This window comes from Alligator sinensis, unplaced genomic scaffold (genome assembly GCF_000455745.1).
Source record: "Alligator sinensis unplaced genomic scaffold, ASM45574v1 scaffold437_1, whole genome shotgun sequence".
Lineage (NCBI taxonomy): Eukaryota > Metazoa > Chordata > Crocodylia > Alligatoridae > Alligator > Alligator sinensis.
Window position 1 is genome coordinate 1,284,373 of NW_005842176.1, and position 21,739 is coordinate 1,306,111.

Genomic DNA, 21,739 nt, shown 5'->3' on the forward strand with positions numbered 1-21,739 from the left:
AGGAGATCCACTTGTTGCCTGCATGTGTCTCACCCTGTGGCAAGCAGAGCTGGCTACTCTGTAGGTATGCGTTATTGGTTAAACAGTTAACTGATATAATTAGAAGAGTTTAAATGACTAATTTTTAAAACGATATTTACATCCCTAGCCAAAATCCTGTTTTCTAATGCAAAGCAGCAAGTGCCGTTCTAAAACGTTTGGCTATCTGTGGGCTTACACACGATTCTGGTTCTGAAGCAGTTCTTGGTCTTTCTTTGGAAGGTGTGACACAGATGGAAGCTCCCCTCCTGACAGTGTATTCCCTCCACTTTGTGGTCCTTGACTTCAGCGCTGGATGAGAGGTTCCCACACTGCAGCTCCTTGCAGATCTGTTCTCCTCTACGTTGCCTGTGTTCATTCTTATCACAAAGGACTTCCCACTTCCCCTCATGGAAGACTTCAATGTTCCCATCACAGGGGCTCTGGCCATCTACAAGCCTTTCCATTGCCTTTGGCTGGGAGCCTGAAAAAAAGACAACAGGGACTGGTGAGACCTCATGGTGGGCTGATTTCTGAATTACTGTCTAAAGGCAGCCTGGTTCAGTGGGTGTGTCACGCTTTTGCTAATGCCCATTAAATTTAGTACCTCCATTGTGAGGTACTAGAAAAAGGCGCATTAGCCTATTTTTATGCACATTAGCAAAAGTGCATGGTTTTTTTATGATGCTTTAATGTTCATTAAAATAAGCTAATGTGCATTAAAGTGCGCATGTAGACACGCCCAGTGTGTATGGGACTCAGGAGACTCAAGTCCAATTCCTATTTATTTTCAGGCAATTCACTTGACCTATTTCACCTGTTATCCTTAGTCTGTCCTGCCTATTTAGGCATAAACTGTTGGGGGCAGAATTTGTCTCCCACTCAAGAGTCTATACAGTGCCTAGCACAACTGAGCCCTCATATAATCTGTGCTCTTTAGGTGCTACTTTAATACAAATAATAGGAATGGGCAGCCTAATGTTTCATCCTTTTTAGTTAATGTTTTAAATATTACAGCCATCATACTACCCCAGGGACTGCTGCCTTTCACAGGCTTTGGGATCAACTGGCTTTATTCTGCAGCCTTCTATTCTTTTACCCATTCCAGTGACTTTATGGCCTGCTGCTTCCATTGCAGGCTGGGGAACCAGGAGAGCTGGGTTTTAATCTTAACTTACTGCATGGCTTGGGGCACCTCACTTGATGTCTCCAGTCCTGTTCTGTATAACAACAGGAATCATCCTGCCTCACAGGGAAATTATAAGTATTCTTCAAAAACTGCTTGGAGATAATCCACGTAAAGGTATTAGTGACATATAGGGCACATCTACACATGCAATTAATGTGAAGCAATAAACTCTGACACTTATTGCACCAGAGTTTATTGCTCCTGGGCATGCTGTTTGAACGTGTGCCTAGGACTGCAGCATGTTGAGCTGGGTTGGAGCAGCCCCAGCTGGCAGGGGGCCCTGGGGGATCAGTTTGTCAGCCCAGGGCTGCTCTACCCTGCTCAACATGGTGCAGAGTGGATGGCTGGGGCACCAGGATGCTCCAGTGTGGGGCTAGTTGGCAGGCAGCCCCTGCACTAAAGCACCCTCATGCCCCAGCCAACTGCGTCAGTGTCTACACACACACTGCTGTGAAGTAAAAAACTCTGCAGCAGGATAGTACTTGTATTTAAAGGTACTGTCCTGCTGTGGAGCTAATTAATTTACTCCAGCCTAATAGAGGTGCTCGTGTAAATGCATGAAATGTTTACCGCAGAACTAATTAGTCTATTCTGCAGTCAGGGTCTCATGTAGACACACCCACAGAGTATGATTATTAAAGCTGTGCTGTATTATATTGTACTGTATCACAGGAGATGGCAATTCTATGGAACATCATATGGCATTGTATCGCAGAGGATTTGCACTACACTGCATTTCGTCCTGAAGCATATTTCTACAGGATTGCCCTGCACTATTTGCAGTGCCAAAGCAGGAAATTTCTCAGGATAAGGAGTAGTTATTACCAAAAATAAAGCATGAAATGTATTTTTTTTTAAGTTTGAACATAAGCCTAACGTGGGAGGATGCCATTGTACTGAAAAGTAATGGCAATCTTGGCACTTTCAGCTTGGCAGGAATGAAGGATGAAGGAGAAAATGAAAAGATCAAGGTTAAAACCGATGGCAAGCCAAGGACAGAGGTAAGCATGGACAAAGGAAATAGGATCATTTTTGAAGGGTTTAATTCAGTTCCTTCCATAATTTACATTCACTCTGTACATAACTCTTTACATATATAACTCTGTTCACTATAGCAATAACTGAGCTGCCAGGATGGTTCAGCCTTTCTGGACTAAAGGTTAAAGAAGGGAAGAGGAAAGAAGGGAGGAGGGATGTGGGCAGTGGAGTTCCCCAGGGCTCAGTCCTCAGTCCTGTGCTATTCAACTTCTGTATCAGCGACTTGGATGTGGGTGTGGAAAGCACACTGTCCAAATTCGCTGATGACACCAAGTTGTGGGATGAGGTGAGCACGCTGGAGGGGAGGGACAGAATCTAGCTAGATCTAGACAGGTTACAGAGGTGGGTGGATGAGAATAGGATGGAATTCAACGCAGACAAGTGCAAGGTGCTGCATCTAGGGAGAAGGAACCAGCATCACACCTACAGGCTGGGGAACACCCTTCTCAACAACACAGTGGCTGAAAGGGATCTTGGAGTCATTGTTGACTTCAGGATGGATATGAGCCACCAATGCGAAGAAGCGGTCAGTAAGGCTAACCACACCTTCTCATGCATCACAAGCAGATCCAGGGAGGTGATCCTTCCCCTCTATGCAGTGCTGGTCAGGCTGCATTTGGAGTACTGCATCCAGTTCTGGGCACTGCACTTCAAGAGAGATGTGACTAACCTTGAGAGGGTCCAGAGGAGGGCCACTCGCATGGTCAGGAGGCAGCAGACCAGGCCCTACAAAGATAGACTAAAGGGCCTGAATCTATTCAGCCTCCACAAGAGAAGACTGAGGGGATCTGGTGGCTGTCTATAAACTCACCAGGGGAGACCAGCAGAAAATAGGTGAGGTGCTCTGTTTCCCTGGGCACCACCTGAGATAACAAGGAATAATGGCCACAAATTGATTGAGAGCAGGTTCAGGCTTGATATCAAGAGGCATTACTTTATGGTTAGGGCTGACAGACTCTGGAATGGGCTCCTAAGGGAGGTGGTGCTCTCCACTACGTTGGGGTTCTTCAAGAGGAGGTTGGATAGATATTTGGCTGGGGTATTATGATCCCAGCACTCGTTCCTACCCAGGGCAGGGGGTCAGACTTGATGATCTGTTCAGGTCCCTTACAACCCTAGAAACTATGAAACTATGAAAGCAAAAGGAACATTACTCCACTGTCCTGAGATCATCTCACTCACCAGAGCAAAAGACGGAGGCTGGCTTTTTGTTCAAAGAGGGTCTGGTTCTGTTGAAACACTCCCAAATAGCGTCCACACTGCAAGGTGTCACCATAGTCCAATGCACAGGTAAATGCTGGCCTCCCGCTTTCAATTCTTCACCTTCATTTAAGGGATCTCCACAGCCCAATTTTGAGCAGATGATCCTGGCTAGCTCTTTCTGGTCTTCTGGACGTGACTCCACTGTTCCCCAGTGACCTTCCTTGTACAGCTCCACAATCCCTGAGCAGGTGAACTTACCCTCTGCCAGTCGCAGTTTGGGAGCGCCTGGAGAAGAACAGAGATGGAAGAGTAACCACAGCATGTAACTTACTAACACCATTGTCATGCCTTTCCACTGCTGTCTTCAGACCCCAGCTGTCAATCCAGCAGACCCCAGCTGTGCAGATTTCCATGAAGACCTTAGGAGAGGACAAAACCTGGGTTTGCAGTGCAGTGAATCTGCACTGAGAGCAGATTTCCTCCCCACCACCTTCCTCATTACAACATCTCAGCTACACACGACCCATATGGGATATCAGCTGGGTGTGTTCTCCACCTATCATCTGGAGGTACTGCTCTGTCCCTGTTGAGTAATATAGCTGTCAACCAGAATTTTCATATGTAATTAAAGTGTACATTTAATTGAAAATGTCTGTCTATCTGTCTGTCTCTCTGTCCATTTTATTGGGCATCATTGCAGATATAAGGAGTGACCATAAGACCATCCATTCCTCTTAAAAATCCTGCCACATTGTTTGACTCCATGGCCTCCTGCACTAGTGAGTTTCACCGGTTGTCATCTTTCTTTACAAAGTGTTTGCTTTGATCTGATTCATATTAATTTCACTCAGGGCTCATCTGATTTCCTGCAGCTTCTTGCCTAACAATCAGCTTCAATTGTGGTAAATTAAAACCAACTCTCTCTGTAGAATGGATGTGAATTCAAACAGGTTACAGGAAACTGGACATATGGAATTTCTTACCTGTGGGTTTTGGCGTGGGTAGTGATCGAGTCGGTGGTGAAGTATTGATTTTTTCTGGTCCTAAAATGATAAGGATTCGCAGAATATTTTAGCAGGGAGAATACCCAGTCTCAGGCAAAAGTTCTAAGTGATAAGGGTGGGTTATACTTACTATTGCAAATAACAAACGCATACTGATGTTGAGTGCAGTTGGATTTCTGTGGTTTGCAATCTTTCAGAGCATTCGCATTATATGAGCAGGACACAGCAATCGCTGGTCCTGTTCCAGAAACTGAAACATAAACTTTTGAGAACTCATGAGAAGATAAGCCACAGCCCAGCTGCCTGCAGACCAGTTCATTATTTTTCCTATTCCATGGGCTGGCACAAACTCTCTCCCAGCTGCTTGTATTTTTAAACTCCAGCAGCCCCGAACAATTGTCGCCAGTGCCGATGAGTCTCACATCCAGCTCTACTGAGAAAACAAAGATGCGTTAGCCAAAAGCACACCTGTTGGTATCTATCTCTCGTACACACACTCCTTGTTGTCTGCTTCACTTTTTTTTACTTCATCTTCGCTGCCAGAAAAGGCATGTTTTTGTACATGTGGATAATGTCCACCAACACCAAGAGTGAAATGTTGACCTTATTTAACTACTCTATGGCAAAAGTGACAGAGCTGTTTTTCCCCTAGGATTTTAGAATAGGATTGTTATTACAGTATGGTTAACACACTGTGACTAAGATGTATTTTGTGCAGTGAGGACAGCCTGTGTGCTCACTCTGTCTCCTTTCTGGCCCTTTTGCTCCAGCCCTATCTGAAATGTCAGAGGCTGTTTTGTGAAATAAAGCAGGAAGGAAATGGCGCTTATTGTGTTTGCGTGTTAGAAATGTGTAGAAGTCAATGAGTGTCTGAGTGTGTATGCACACTTGTGTGGATAGAAGTGTGTCTGTGTCTGTGTGAGTCGAGCCTTGTCCACACTAAGGAAATACTGCTAATTCTCTTCCAGCTCCATGAAATTAGTGACATTGAGAGCCCCAGGGTAAATGGCTTGCCCCACTGCTGCTGATGTTTGAAGCACTGTGTCCATTACAACTGCCTGTCAAGACATGATGCTAAAAGCCCCCAGAGCAGCTAGCAGTACCAGCAACTTAATAAAAGGGTGGCGTGCAACCAGGGTAGGAAAATAGCTGCTGCCATAGTGGCAGCTGACTACACTATCACCCTCGCCCCTCTGCCCTCTCAAATAGCCTGTGTTGCTCCGTGTGTCACAACTCCCCCTGAGCACAGGGCTGCCTCACTACACCTCTAAGTGGTATATCTGTGTTAAGGCTCCCAAAACTGCTAACCCCAGTGTAACTGAATTAATAATTGCAAAGGTGGGGAACTTTGGCGGAACTTCCCTTACATAGGCAAAATGTGTGTGCTGTGTGTGGTGCAGGGTGTGTATAGTCATCAGATTCCAGACTCCTTGGCCAATCCCCCACCCCCAAAGATTTCTCAAGTACAAGGAGGCCCTGGGCCCTTTGAGGGCCATGAGTAGGGGTGGATAGACTGGCTAGCTAGGCCTTATTGCAAAATAATCCTGCAGACATCAACATGCCAGGGCCAGGAATCAAACACAAGTCTCCCATATGGTAGCCAAGAGCATTAAGCCTGTTATGTCTGGTGCTGACAAGCTAATTAAACTGACGGCTGCCTAATTGGATTTTATTCCACACCAGAGATCAACATGGCCTAAAAGAAGCTTTGACAGATGCACTGACCTGTGGGGATCTTGCCTTCTCCACCATGACCAAAAAGCACTGCAAAGAGAAGAGAACAATGAGGTGGGCAACCATGGCTTTGTATTAAACCTGCTTCTCTCCAGGCAGCTACTGTTGCCCTCTTCCCCCTTGGCATCTGGTTCTTAGTGCTGTTCATGCTGAGATCTGTTTTCTTCCAGAAGTACCTCCACTACACATTCTGTTTTCCTTCTCTGTAACATTTTTAGGGGAGCCTCTATTATTCTCTGATGACAATGTCCGAATGAAGAGTGCACTCTCCAAACAGAGCTGGTTGAGAATCCACGTGACTCAGAAACAAAGGGACTCTAATAGGTCACACCATATCCCCTCTCTTTATTAAGATCAGCACAACTTCATTCCTTACCAGGCCCATGTCAGTTGTCCTAAATGCTGAAGCTGGCAATGATGCCATTTAGCCCTCTGCTCCACTATTATTATTATTTACTGTGATCTTATTAATTAGCAGAATGGTAGGGTGATAGAAGAGTGGTGAAAGCATCTTGCTACATCTACAGAGCTGTGAGCTCAAGCTGTGAGTTGGATGTGTGCCAAGGGCTACCCCCAGCTGACAGCCATACATAGGTACCTGGTCATTCAGGTTGGGAAGTCAAAAGTGGTGGATGTGGTGCCGACCAAGTCACTCCCCTGAGTGCCCCTGGCTACAGAAACTGCTGTGCCTTAGCCATACTAGCCTAAGGCTGTTAGGCACAGATGGATCTTCAGATCAATTATTTGTGTGAAAAAAACACCTGGATGCCACCATAGAGATACATCTTTTAATAGCCTTTGCATACAAGAATAGGTATAAGTATCTGTACATCACAATGATTATTTAGTCTCTGCTAGTGGAGTTGTGCTGTTTCACCTATACCAGTATAGTTCAAATGATGACTCTATTTCACTGAGTACCGTATGGGCACGTCCAGACGAATGCGCACGTGCTTGTTGTGGCATCTCAAACCAGTTTGAGATGCTGCAAGAGGCACGCTAAGAACAAAAAAATGTTCCCTGCACTGCATAATTGCAGCATGGGCTCTAAATTTGATACCTGGATTTCCAGGTATCAAAAAAAAAACACCCAGAAAAAAGCGGTGCAGGGCATGGTCCTGTAGTGTGTCCTGAGGCAACCGGAGACTGAGTCCTCCAGAGACACTCTGGCATCTGACTAGAGCATCTCTATGGTACCCGTGCTGCCCCAGCACTCTGCCTCAGTGTGCTGGGGCAAACAGGAGCAGGGCAAGGCTGTGGTGTGACCCAGACCGAGGCTCTGTCCCAGGTAAGCAGGGACTGGGGTGGAGGGGCTGTGTGGTTTCTGGTGGGGTTTGTGGATGTGGGGTGTATGGGTGAGTGTATGCGGGGAGAGGTTGGGTGTGTGTGGAAGTTGGGTGTGTAGGGCCTGTCAGGAGGCTCCCACATGCCTGCCCCCACCCTGCAGCGCACAGGCCCAACCTTCCCTGACCTGGCCTGCCCCACTAGTGTGCCTTTGGACAGGACTGGGATGGCTCCTGCCACCACCTGCAGCTGCTGTCCAAAGATGCGTGCTAGCAGGGCAGGCCAGGCTGGGTTGGGTTGGGCCAGGCCCATTCTCCTTGAGGGTCAGGCTGTGATGCACAGCCACAGGGCTGTGCCTACGGTGGGCCATGACCGCCCTGATGGCCTGGTTGGCTGCTGCTGCCAGCGCTGGAGGCTGTGCATCGTGGTGGGGGGGGAGAGGGCGGGCATGTGGTGGCCCCCCCTTGAATCCCCTCACAAACCCCACATTCCCCCACACCTACCCACATCCCCCCCACACCCACCCACACCCCTTCCCATCCCACTCCTGCAAACCCCACATCCCCCAATCACACCCAGTTTGCCCAGCTGCCAGACAGGATAAGACCTGCTGGCAGGAGCTGTGGCTGCAGGGGCACCTGTTCCCACATCCTGGTTAGTGAAGGGGTCAGGGGAGCTCTGATTTTTCTATGATAAGAAAACCAAAAACAAACATCAAAGCATATAGATATTTAGAATTTATTTTATTAGATAGAGGCACTGGTAGGCTTCCAAATTGTTTTAAAATTGTAAATATATCAATAAAACATTACCCAACTGATCTCTCTCTCTCTCTCTCTGTCTCTCTGTATGGTTATATATAGATATAGATATATATATATAGAGAGAGAGTGAGTGGTCTTTTGTTTTAATTGTGGAAGAACATGGATTTTGGGGGTTTTTAATGAGTGAATTTGGGATTTTTTTTATCAGAGAATTTGCAGGTTTAAATAGAGAACACCAGGATTCCTGCTAGTGAGGCAAGTGGCAGGATCCAGGCAGAGGAGCCTGCTCAGGGCCAGGAGGACATGCTTTGACAGTTCAAAGCAGGCCACCACACTGCGGACATCTTCCAGGTGATAGTTGCCCAGATGGCAGGGTGGGGGTATACATGGCAGCAGTGCCACACAAAGGCCAACTGCACAGCCATGGCCCACTAGCAGCTGGCTCAGAGGTGCAGATGGCTCTGCTACAGTGCCCATGCCACAGCCCAGGTGGCCTTGAGGTCCCCATCCAGGTCTGGCAGGTGTGCGGATATGGGGCTGCAGCGCCAAGGGGGCAGATGCTGTCACAGGTGGCAGCAGGCTGCAGCCAGGCAGCAGCCCCCACTGCCATACTGCTGCAGTGGGTAGAGGGTACAGGGGCCACTGTAGGTCAAGGCTGCTGCTGCAGTCCAGCTGGCATGGGCAGGCTAGTGTCCTCATATGTCAACTGGCTGGGTCTCAGAAGCTCCCAAGAGCAACTAGCCCTGAGCTGCTAGCCAGGGCAGCTTTTTATACTGCTGGAGCCAGCACAGGTGCTGGCCCCAGCCCTCAGGTCCCCCTGGCTGCAGATGTGGGAGGAGCTGGGAAGGGTCAGTTTGCCCCAAGTGGCACAACTTGCCCCACAGTGCATGTTCAGGCACGTGTGCTGAGGCAAAAATCTCTGGCACAAATTTGTGCTGCTCCTATTCGAGCTGCTGCAAGCACACATGCATGGACATTTGGTTCCCTGAGGACAAGTAGCAGCAGTGCACCTTGTGCCGCTGCTACTTGTCCCTGGGGAATGCCCAAGCTATGTGCACTTTGGCATGCAGCAAGTTACCCTGGGTGAGGTAACAGAGGCTGGGGCCAGCACTGTGTTGGCCCTAGCAGCCTTACCTGGGGTCCTGCAGCCATGGCGATCTTGCTGGGTGCAGCCCAGCTGGCAGCTGCAGCACGGCTCTGCTCCACTTTTCAGCAGTGCATGCTGCCTGAGCGTGTGCTACTCCGTTTGTAAATTTTTTCTGTGTTTTTTTATTTTTACCCCTGGATATCCAGGGGTCAAAAAACACTGCAGAAAAAAATATGGAGCACTGCATGCTTGGGCAGCCGGCTCTTGCAGCACAGAGAACACTGGACCATGCGGTCTATGGTGCTGCCGCATACCGCACAACCACATTTGTCTGGATGTGTTCTATGAGCGCATGGCAAGAGACTGGTTCTGTTCCAAAGAGCCCTCACTATAAACAGACAAGGCAGACAGAGATAGAAGCACAGAGAGTTGACGTGACTGTCAGAGTTGGCAGAGGTAGCTGCTTATATTCTTAGGGCTGAAGATCCTAAGTTCAAATCTCCCTGTTTTCTCCCCACGTGGACCCAGAGATATTAACACCAAAGCAAAATTCCCATTAAAAGGTGAACTCAACTGTAGCTTGTTCAAAAACATTAGATGTGAGATGGCAGCAACATGAGTGCTTTCAGCATATGCTGTCTTGTGGTCAACTGAAAGTAGACCAGGGTACAGAGAAGTTAATTTTCTTCTTAGAGTCATTCTGTGCTAATTAAGATGGATGGCAGGGCATACAGCGAGGGGCAGGGGAGGGAGGGAGAGGGATTCTTCAGAGCTTTTAATGGGAAATTATGGGGCTGTCCAGAGGGAGTGGGCAGCAAGACAAAGGAATGGCTTGAAGCCAGTTTGAAGAAAGTCAGCAGGGGCAGGCAAGGGCCTCCAGAAGGCTCTACACCACTTTGAAAGAGATTGGACTGGCAGAGAAGGACACTGATCCTGATCAATGCATGCTACAGGGAGTGTTCCAAGCATCTCACATGGTCTGATTCACCTGCTGATCAGAGGCTATTTTGATCAAGGGTCAGCAAAAGGCCTATCAAATAGTTTCCTGTTGAAGTCACTAGGGGGATCTACACATGTTGCAGTGCTGGGCCCCTGACTCCAAGTGGGATTGGCTTTTCCAGCCTTCAGTGTAATTGCTGTCACCAGGCATCAGGATTATAGAGCTAGAAAGGAGTTGGCAATTGTGTTTGTAATGGGGGAATCAGAACAGAACTATGGCCAGCCTGCATCTGGCTGTGCAGGGCCTAGAGGACAAGACCAATGCAAAGACATGAGGAAGGGGCCACTTTCCCACGCACTTTTCAGATCATGTCAAACTTGAGCACTAAACTCTTAGATTTTTTTTAAATGACAGATGAACAAAGTGGCACAGCTCCATCCTAGTCAAGGGACCAGACCCCTAGCTAGAGTGAACCACTATAGCTCCCTTAGAATAGCTGAGGCTATGCTCATTTGCATCAGGTGAAGATCTGGACTATAATCTCCTTAACATGGGTTTTAAAGAGGTTGTAGCACCTTGGGCTAGCTCTTTGCAATAGTGTGACTTACTATAGAAGAGCTCTGTGAATGAATCTATTTCAAGGAGTAGCAATGATGAAATGATTTGCTTCTTTAGACTTGCTGGCAAAGATTTTCAGTAAGGCTAGTAATTTGGGTTTCTTACAGGAGATGACTTCAAGGGGCTTAATTTTCAGAAAAGTCTGAGAATTTATTGTTTGGAAACCTGATCCCTTTTAAAGTATTTCAGGTTGGTCAACCAAAGATCAAGGCATGCAAAACCACTTCGGGAATCTTGTCCAGTGGGTCCTCTTTGGTAAGCTATAAGTCAAGGGACTACCTCAGGGTGGAAATGGCCTTGGCCTTCTGCCAAATCAGCCTGGTCTGAGTTAATTAGTCTGACATACTTGATACTCTGTCTGTGTCAAAACAATACAAAATAATGGACACTTTGTTGAAAGTCAAGGGAGAGAGATGAAGACAAAACATATTAGAAGGACCAAATATCAGAACAAGACCTGGAGCACAACATCCACATTTGATTGTCTTGCTGCAAGAAAGACAGTGCTGAGATAGGAAACATTCAGGAGAACGCAACAAAGATGAGTTAGTTTGTGCAGTACTTCAGATACATAGAGTTCTAAGTAGTTACGTCATTATCTCCATTACCTATAGCAACAACAATGATAATAATATTTATTATTATTACTATACTTCCAAAGGTGGTTTCAAAGGGGATGTGGCAATGTGGCCACATCCCCTTTGAATCCACCCTTGGAAGTATAGTAATAATACCTGTGCCGCACATGAGCTCTCGGCATGAGGTCTGGCCACAGCTTCTGTTTTCACAAAACTTTGAAGCCCGGGAGCACTGCTGCTATCGTGCATTTCCTTTTTTCCTCTGCTGCTGAATTCAGTGGGGAGGGAGAGCAAGAAGCAGGGAGAACAGCAGCAGCTTTCACTCCCTGGGCTCTGAAAGCAGGGGCTCCAGCCAGACCCAACCCCATCAACTGGTCAGTTCAGAGCTCACTGTTCATGCGGGGCGCTTGTACATGTGACAATGTCATGATGTACACATGATGAAAATTTCCCTTTGTGTAGCTTAATGGCATCGCACATTACACGTACCCGAGTTTTGGGGGTTTAAAATGAGTTTGCATTGTTGAGTTTGCAATGTTGCAGTTGGAATGTTGCAGCCATTCGTCAGCTTGTCCCCCAGCCACAGGAGAGGTAGGTAGGCTCTGCAGAAAAAAGGATTGGGCCCCTTGCCGTTTCTGCCTTCAGCAGGCTTCTGCGGCTGGTAGCATGGCTGGGGCTGCCAAGGAATGGGCTGGTTTGCCCCTGGGGAAGCGTGGGGATGCAACAGGAGGGTGGCTGGGTTTGTTGGTGGCCAGAGAAGGTGGCTGGGGTGGTGCGCATGGCATGGGGCTGCCCAGGCAGGCTACTAGCTGGCCGGGTGCTGCCCCAGCTTGGAGGCGCATGATCCAATGCTTCCTCAAGCCCGACTGGGCTTCCAGCACCCCATGCTCTGTCCCCACCACCTTCTCCAGCTGCCAGCACACCCAGCTTGCCCCTGAAACAGCGTAGGGAGGTGGCAGGAGGGTGGCTAGGTGTGCTGGTGGCTGGAGAAGGTAGCAGGGACAGTGCATGGGGCACTGGAAGCCTGTGCAGGCTCAGGGAAGCGTTGTATCGGGTGCCTCTGAGCTGGGGCAGCACCTGGCTAGCTAGCAGCCTGCCCAGGAGGCCCCACACCCTGTGTACTATCCCCACCACTTTCTCCAGCTGCCAGCAAACCCAGATGACCTCCTGCAACCTCTTTGCACTGCCCCAAGGGCAAGCCAGCCTGCTCCTGGGTGGCCCCAGACATCTTGCTAGCTGTAGGAACCTGCTGAAGACAGAAGCAGCAAGCGGCCCGATCCTTTTGGTTTTTTTCAACAGAGCCTGTTTGCCTCTCCTGCAGCCAGGGGCCAAGATGACAGATTAATAGTGCAGATTAATGGCCTCCTGGCTGCAGGAGAGGTGGGTAGGCTCTGCCAAAAAAAAAAAAAAAAGGATCGGGCCCCTCACCGTTTCTGCCTTCAGCAGGCACCTGCAGCCACCGGGACAATCATGGATATACAGCAATGGGGTAGGTTTCAATTAAAAACTCACCGTTTCAATTTAGGGAGCATATAATGCAGCCTGAAGGATTAAACCTCCATTGCATGTACAAGTGCCCATGGAGGACAGAAGCCCATGCTGATCAGGCAGTGAGTGCAGAGTTCACTGTGCATGGGCAGCACAGCCAAAAGGTGTCTAGGGGGGCGGGGAGCCTCCTTACTCCATTCTTGGATCTGCTACTGGTGATTTCAGGAGGAATACAGTCATGAATGCATGTCTAGCTAAGCAAAAACATCCATGAATTTAAAATGTTACCATCTTCCTCAGGATGTTAGAGGTGTCTATAAATGCTGCTTTCTGGAGGACCCAGGGTCTGATAATAGATCCAATTCCTATTTACACATTACTTTTTTGATATCTCCAGTGCACCACACACTGTTGGTATTATGCTTAGGCTTTTCATGCCACAGGTTTTCTTTAATTTGTGCCCTTACTGATAGTATCTGTCAATCTTTTCTTGTATTTCCAACAGAACATTCTTATCGAATGGCTAAGTGGTGTTCATAACAAAACACTCTCCCCTCCTGCTTTTTACAATCACTGTACTGGTCTTCCAGAACATGGTTCATGAACACCAATGTCTAAAAAAGTCCCATTATGCGCTTATTTGTTGTAATTTTGTCTGGCTTACGATAGTAATGCTTCCTTCCTATTCACACTCTGTACTTCCTGCAGAGCACCCAACACACAATGCTACCAGCTTTGTTATATTGTATTTTATGCTCATCTCTGATCAAGTTGATAAATCTCCTTATGATATGACTGAGTCTCTGGGCCCTGGCCACCCATCCTGCATTCTGAACTTACATTTTCCTTCAATCTGTCCTTGCTGGAATGTATTTTGTGTGAAAAACCTGATCCTGCCTGACTGTAGCTAGATCCTCAGTTTCTCTTTTCAGTCCTCCTTTAGCAAACCACTTAGAATCGACTACGTTTCCTGAGTTTTTCTACAGAGGTCTCTGGGGAGTTATTTTTACACCCATTGCTGCCTAAGTGTCTCTTGTTGCTGTCTGTCCAGTGACTTACACTCAGTTACAGTTGATTCCTTATTTAGTTTGGAAGCTGATCCAAGATCCAGAGAGTCCATTTTTAGTCTCTCATGTAGTTTGCTGTTGTCTCACACACCCAGTCCATAACATCCTTGAATGCTCTCAGTCCTTTTCTTCCACCCTTCCTGTCAAGCTAGGGATTTTCCACTTTTGAGTTTGTTCTTTACTTTACACTGTGCTACCTTCCTCTTTGTTCTCCTGCTCACTTTCAATTGAAGTGAATCCTTGCCCAATTTAGTACAGCAGCAGAATGATAATAGAGGGAATGGCATGTGTGTTTCTTGCCTTAACTATATTTTGTTTATTGAACTTTGCTTTAAAAACTGTTGTTAACCCCAAAGCGCTCTTTCTTCAACATTTTGCTCAGTTCTTCATCACATACGTTTTCCTTTTGAAGAATTCCTAAATACCTGTAATATCCAATGCTACTGTTACCTTCTATCACACTGTTTTCCAATTCTGTCCCCTGTGACATTTTATAGTGCCTTCTAGCATCTAAGCTGTGCACACATTTACACCTAATCCTATTCCTTTAACCTTCCCCTCCACGAATTTCTATAGTTTAAAGAAGTTAGTTTTCTGTGATCAGTGCCATAGCAAGGGGGGGTGAGGGGCATCAGGGAGACCGCCCCAGGTGCTGAAGTGAAGGGGCGCCAACAGGCGCTGTCCAATTGGGGTGGGGTGTGGGACGGAGCTGCAAACAGCTTGTCTGGGGGGGTGTGGGGACAGGGGGAGGGTGACTCCTGCTGCTGTGTGCACTCCTGGGCAAGCATGGGGGGGGGGAGGGAGTGCCCCCCAGATCTGTGTACAGGGCAAGGGTGGGCTGCTGCTGCAGGTTTTGTCCCAGGTGCCAAACTTCCTTGTCATGGTACTGTCTGTGATTCATGTCATGGTCTGCCGGGCTGGTATGAGGGTCTATGAGCTGGCAATATTTCACCCTAAAGTTGGAGTCAGCTGGATTCTTGGAGGTCTAGTTGGTGTCTCAATATGCAAGATGGTTTCAAGATAACCTTTCTGGAGATAACGGTTACTTTTAGGTTCACGGCATGTACTGGTGCATGTGCAGAACATGACGGTCCATAAACAGCCAAATCCTGTCTGTTATGCCTGATCACTCACAGAGTGATGATCATGATGATGATTGTCTTTCAAGCCAGACAGGAGTACCAAGACCATCTAATGTAACAGAGGCCATTAAATTTCACCCAAGTTCTGCATTAAGTCGGTATCTTGTGGCTGAACTATCATGCATTTTTAAACCATTCTGGGCCTATTCTATTACTGTTGCTGTTGGGCTTAAAGATACCATGTAGAGATTGAGACCGCATTATGCTATGCATTTTATTCAGGCCACATGAGTAGCTATTGCCTCAGAGATTGCCCAGCGTGCCTAGAAGATAATTACCCCGTCAACCCACAAAAGCTGTCACTTTATTTATGTTGGTGTAGTCAAAGCAGCACATCCCTACTAGTGTAAACACTGTCATGTCAATATAAAGACACTAATAGCTATATGACTATAATATATAATGATAGTTATATAGCTATATATGTATAATAGCCATACTAGTATAGCTATTCCTGTAGGGAGAGTGTAATAACATACATTGATAAGGGGCAGATCTGTGTACTTTGAGATCTACACTGTGTAAAGGCTAGATATTTATGATGTTGCTGATGACGATAAGGCTTCTCTTTCCATCACCCGTGAAATGTATTAGTATTAATGTTAGCATTAGCATTGCTATTAGTGTTACTACTGTGTTTAATTGAATACAAGATGACCCCCCAATTAGATTCTATATACGGAAAAAATACATTTGTTATAATTGTTCAGGTATAGAATCTAATTTTTGGAGGTTTGCCTTGAATTTGTCCCTCCCAGTCACTGCTAGAACAGGGAAAATAAAGGGGGGACAGAGGGGGGCAGTCAGGTAGCCCCCTTGCCTTCTGCCCCCCAACTTCTTCTCCCTACAGTCCCTCCTCCCCATATTGTCAGAACCTGCTCTCCCAAAACACATGGAAATGAAGGGCAAATTTCAAAATACTGATTTTGAAATAAACATACCTTTACTAATTTGCATATAGACAAATTATTGGAGGCACTCATAGAGTTAGTTCATACAGAACTGATGCACTTATTGCACCAGAGTTTATTGCCCTTGGGCGTGCCGTTTAAATGTGTGCCCGGGACCAAAGCACATTGAGCCGTATAGGAGCAGCCCCGCCTAGCAGGGGGCCCCAGAGCTCAGCCTGCCAGCCCGAGGCTGCTCCAACCTGGCTCAGCGTGCTGCAGAGAGGATGGCTAGGACACGAGGGAGCTTCAGTGCGGGGCTGCCTGCTTACTGCGGGGCTAGCCATCAGGCAGCCCTTCAATGAAGCACCCTCGTACCCCAGCATCTACATGTGTGCTGCTGTAAAATAAAAAACTCTGTGGCAGGATAGTACTTGTATTTACAAGTACTACCCTCCTTCAGAGTTTATTAGTTTACTCCAGTCCAGTGTCATAGCAAGGGGGGGGGCAAGTGGGGTGACCACCTGGGGTACCAAAGCGAAGGGGTGACAACAGGCGCTGCCCAGCTGCAGCAGTGTGCAGGATGGAACTGCGAGCGGCTCATTTTGGGGGGCACGGGGATGGGGAGAGGGTGGCTCCCATCACTGTGTACACTCCTGGGCAAGCATGGGGGGTGTGCCCCCCGGATCTGTGTGTGGGGAGAGAGCAGGCTGCCACTGCGGGCTTTGCCCTGGGCGCCAAACTTCCTTGCCACGGTACTGCTCCAGCTTAATAGCTCTGCACGTATAGACACAAGATGTTTACTGCAGAGCTAATTAGTCAACTCTACAGTAAACGTCTTGTGTAGACATGCCCATTTAAAACTTGTGAAGAAACAGGAATCACTGGAAATGAGAAAGAAAAGCACAGCTCATCTGTGGGAGTAAAGAGGAAATCAAAATACATGGGGACTGAGCACAATGAGCATTTTATCTTGTTTAGATGGGTTGTAGTGACCTATCCTTGTGGTAGGTTCCCATGAGCATGTTTGCTACTGGGGAGGGTGTTGGAACTTGCTCCAGCCTTTCCAAGCATTGGCCTGGTATTACAGTACCTCCATGCCCAGTGCTTGTTCCCTCCTAGGGGAGCAACTGCTATTTTTTTTAGGGACACACACACACACACACACACACACACACACACACACACACACGGTTTCCATCAGCATATTTACTGAATATGGCCCATGCATTTTACAGACATGCTTAGTGTTGGCTGCATCTAATCAACTTTATAGTTGGTTTCTGTTACTGAGCACATGTTGCTTCTGGCAGCAGTTTTATGATAGATGATGTATTGAATTATGTTTTCTTGTATGCAATTATAAGATGAAGGGCTTTTTCCCCCATGCTGCTGGTGGGGGGGACCTCATTTTAGACTTGATTAAACACAGTAATATTATTACCATATATTATTCTGTAATAACTTTTTACACAACTTCGCTGCATGGGTTAAGATGACTTGGGTATGTTGGGTTACCACTCCCTGAAGATAAAAGCCTTGTTGCATTGTTATTTTTACTGTGTCCATACTTGAGATTGTACTGGTACAGCAATATCGGTAAAAAAAATCACTCCTAACTGCCATAGCTCTGCTTGTTTGCAGCGCAGACATAAACTGGTAAGTTCTTAGGGTAGGGACCATCTCTTTTTTAAGTGAGTGTGTGTACGATGCCTCACACAATATGGCTGTAATCTCCTCTACACAACAGAAGAATCAACAGACAAACAGGTGACCTCGCATGGCGGTGATCATTACTATTCTTATTTATTCTATTAATGCAGATGTGAAGATTTTGGCGCCTCTTAGGACAGCAATTTTGCTTTGCTTTGTTTGGAGGGGAGGAACACAATATAATCGCTATTTTCCTTTTGTTAGAATCTGCGAAGGCAACGAGCAGATTTGGTGCCTGGTCTAGAAAATCTTCCTGGTGGGTTTTGCAAGGCTGGCTTAAGGGCATGTTAGAATTAGGCATTAAGAGCTGCTTGCATCACTCATACAAGGAGAGCGCTATAGACTCCCTTGGACACTTCTCGGGGGGAGGGCAGAATCTGATCCTAGGCTGAATGACTGCAGCAACAGGATTATTTTTTTAGCCCCGGTGGATAAAAAGCTTGTGCAGGGTGATGCTGAGGCAGTGACCAGTCCCATCCCTCCTCTGTGCCCGGGCCTGCATGTGTTTGACCCCACTTTCTGAGACAGCCTATCCTGGGCCATAAGGAGATTAGAGCTCTAATTGTGTGTTTAAGTATTATGAGGATGGCAAATGGAGGAACATCGTATGGGAAAGTGGCTTGCCTTCCTTAGAGGCCTTGGTTACTGGCTGAGAGTGGGTGGACCAAGGGGCTGCTTGAGTTCAGTTATTTTTATCTAGTCGTACATCTCCCACCCAAGCCTGCCTTGTCTGCATCAGATGAAATATTTCTTCTATCTTCTCCAGCTGAGGTGTAGCTGGGAGAAGTTTTTTGATTGCCCTGAAATCCTTACTCCATTCCTACTCTGGAAAAATTCCCACTGAAGTCTGTTGGCTACCTCCTGACTGGTGCGGAGCTACAATATTCTGATTCACACTCAATCAATGGAGATTCTACTTCTGCAGGGACTGAATAATGACATATGCGTTCAGTGCTGTAACAAGGGTGGGGTGAGCGGGGCAACCCCCCCCCGGGTGCTGAAGTGAAAGGGTGCCAACAGGCGCTGCCCAGCCGGGGCAGGGTGCGGGACAGAGCCGCATGTGGCTCATTTTTTGTGGGGGGCACAGGGAGGGGGAAAGGGTGGCTCCCGCCACTGTGTGCACTCCTCGGCAAGCTTGGGAGGATGATGTACCCCCTGGATCTGTGCATGGGGCGAGGGCGGGCTGCTGCTGTGGGCTTTGCCCCAGGTGCCAAACTTAGTTGTTACAGCACTGTATGTGTTGGTTCTGGAGGGAAGAGATGGAAAAGACTTATTTGTTCACCTCTTGTCCAAGCACCCTTTGGTCTACCTTCTGGGGGCAGGGTAGGATTCATTTCCCAGGTACTACTTTCAGTGATGCCGTTCATTAGGCGTATATTAAGCCCTGGCAGCACAATCAGCCCTACCCAAAGAATACAGTAATATGTGCTCCCTTGCCTAAGGCATTTATTATTTGAATTAGACTGGTGGTTGGGACACAATACATTGGTGATGTGAGGAAGAGGAAAGCCAATTTACCTATGGTGCTGTTGTGGACATGGAGTGTCTTGGAGCACTTCGTTGATGGAAAGGAATAAGGTGTCTCCCAAAAGCTCTTGAGAAGCATGTTCAAACCTTGCTCTCATTTTATGCCAAAGACAGGTATGTGGGCACCTGGACATTGAGGCTGAGGAGTCAAAGGTAGCTGGACTTGACACTAGCCACATCACTGCCCTGCCTGCCACTGGCGACAGAAACTGGCCCATCTTAACTACACTAGCCAGACGGACCCTTAGGCTTGCGACAACCTTTGACCTTACATTGTACTTTGTTAATACTGTGTGTTGGCCTGGCTATGGGGATGGCATTTTCTGTATGAATGTTCAGCCTTATCTGCGTCTCACCAAGGTTAGGCTGGAAGGAGGAGGTGGTTCAAGATGGTTACTTATCAGCCTCCATTTAAGAGCCATGAAGGGTCCCAGAATAAGAAGTTCAGAAGACAGACTGTCTCCAAGCGTGTGGGACAAGTTTAGCTAGAAAGGGCTGATGTCCGTGCCCCCCACCTCCCCAGTTTCAGCCTCCTAGAAGAACCCTGGCATGACATGGAAAGGATTGCTTTGGGGATGCAGCGACAAATCAGACCAAGGCAAGCTCAGACCAATGATCTGTGCGGGAGGCAGGGGGACCCAGGCCTGCCTGGCCAGTCATTATGGGACAGCAGGACTTCAGAAGGAGTTGGTTTCTAACTGTCCTTCAAAGAGGGCCAACATGTTGCTTTATTCAGGAATTCAGCTTTAAATAATTATAGCTGTTCCGGAATAAATCCATGCATACACAAACCCCAAAGCAGACATACTCAGAGCCTGTTGATCCAAAATCCCTTTCTTTGAGTAGTTCGTTCTAACTGCTAAATAAAGTACGCTATGCTACGGCAACAGTCCCCAATCAGGAAGTGACACAGGTGCCTCGAGGTCCCGAGGTATGGCCCTCATGGCAATAAGCAGGGTGGTTTAACTGTGCCCTCCTTTAAGTTGGGGGGGAATAATCACGATCCCACCCCGAGACACAAAGGGCAAGAGGTGCAAACCCTGATGGATGCACTCAGAGCCCAGAAAGCTGGCCAAGTCACAAAACCCATGCCGAGGGGTTTCTCCTCTCTCATTAGTATGTTCCAAACAGTCTTGTCCTATCCAGTATAAAACAAATCTAGAGAAACTCATTTCACTTTTCCATATCTCAAATTTGGCTTCTGCCCGCTTTCCAAGGCTCACAACATACTGTATAATACTATATTAAACCTTTGTGTTGCAGCGGTTCTGGTTTTGCACTGTGATTGTCCATGTCCCTTCTCTTTACTCAAATGCTGGCCTAAACTGTAACTGTAATACAACAGGGACTCTTGTCCAGCTCAGGGCCCCTGCGATAGGAGCTATAAGGCCTGGTCATTGATTAAGGCCTGTTGTGTTAAGCGCTGTGCAAATAAGAGTTGCTGCACCTGCTTCTCAACTGATTTAAATTTGTCGAGTGCCAGTGAAATCAGTGCCAATTTAAATCTATCCACCAACATAATTACTTCAAAAGTCTATGAACCCGGTTTATTTCAAAAGGTGCATTGCCGGATAACAGGTTGGTTTCACTGACAGCGCTACACTCATTTTAAAGGCTGCTGTTCTTAACCTATATGGTTTCTTTTGTCCTGGTCTTTTAATCTTTATCTATCTACTGGTAAATCACAAAGCTTATCTGGTTGGCCTATAAATAAGACGTATCATCGCTATCATGGCACGCAACAAAGCAAAGGAGTTGATCGAGTCAATGATTGTTAAGAAGCAGCAAACGTTCTTTAGGCCTAATCCTCAGCAGCAAACAACATGTACGGAGCCAGACAGATTTTTCCCATCTGGGTATCCAGCCCTTTTTCTGGTAGAGCAAAAGCTGCTTTACACCAGCTGGGGAGATCTGCTTTGTTTTTTAATTTTAATTGCTGAACACCAAAGCTATGACAAGGTAGACCTTTTCACTGCCCAGCAGGCAGCTCCATGCCTGTGTCCCACTTCAGAAGAGCGTGAAGCCTTGGAGATGAGCGAGTCCCGCACAGCCCCGGTGCAGCATTGCTGAGGAAACTCCAGTAACGAAGTGTGGCTCAGTTCAAGTACTCACCCTGCAACCCCACCAAGACCAATGGGGCGAAGGCCGGATGCTGGACTCCCATCATGACCGGTCGCTTCCTCTTCCACCCTGGTCTTGAGCCGTGAGTGAGAGGCTGAATGAGAGGGCGTTTGTGGAACGGGAAGGGAAGAGAAGGCCAGGGGGGAGGAGGTAAGGCTAGGAGGAACAGACTGTTTTTCCTCCCTCTGTGGTTTTCTGCGTCATTGTCTCACTCGTTTGAAGCCCAACCTGCTAGCTTCCTCACCGGATCATGTAGACTGTGAGAGCATTTCAGAGAGCTCACTGTATAATTTGTGCTCATGTCTCTTTGCAGTCAGGGGGTCCCAAGCCCCAGCAA

The 21,739-nt window shown here is 47.4% G+C and overlaps 1 protein-coding gene and 1 long non-coding RNA gene across 2 annotated transcripts in view; one reads left to right on the forward strand and one right to left on the reverse strand.

Annotated features, from left to right (window-relative positions):
- The window catches only part of CD5 (CD5 molecule), a 25,991-nt gene extending 4,527 nt beyond the window's left edge, over nucleotides 1–21,464 (reverse strand). The window contains exons 1-6 of the mRNA XM_025206931.1: nucleotides 21,394–21,464; nucleotides 6,178–6,216; nucleotides 4,583–4,882; nucleotides 4,432–4,491; nucleotides 3,428–3,733; nucleotides 218–502 (exon numbers count right to left, since the gene is read on the reverse strand). Coding sequence (XP_025062716.1) covers nucleotides 218–502; nucleotides 3,428–3,733; nucleotides 4,432–4,491; nucleotides 4,583–4,882; nucleotides 6,178–6,216; nucleotides 21,394–21,448 — 1,045 coding nt within the window. The 5' untranslated portion in view covers nucleotides 21,449–21,464. The remainder of the gene's footprint in view (nucleotides 1–217; nucleotides 503–3,427; nucleotides 3,734–4,431; nucleotides 4,492–4,582; nucleotides 4,883–6,177; nucleotides 6,217–21,393) is intronic.
- Nucleotides 403–3,699, forward strand: LOC112550671. The gene is made up of 3 exons (XR_003094624.1): nucleotides 403–526; nucleotides 2,136–2,208; nucleotides 3,580–3,699. It is a non-coding gene; the product is annotated as an uncharacterized LOC112550671 (long non-coding RNA).
- Nucleotides 21,465–21,739: the final 275 nt, after the last annotated feature.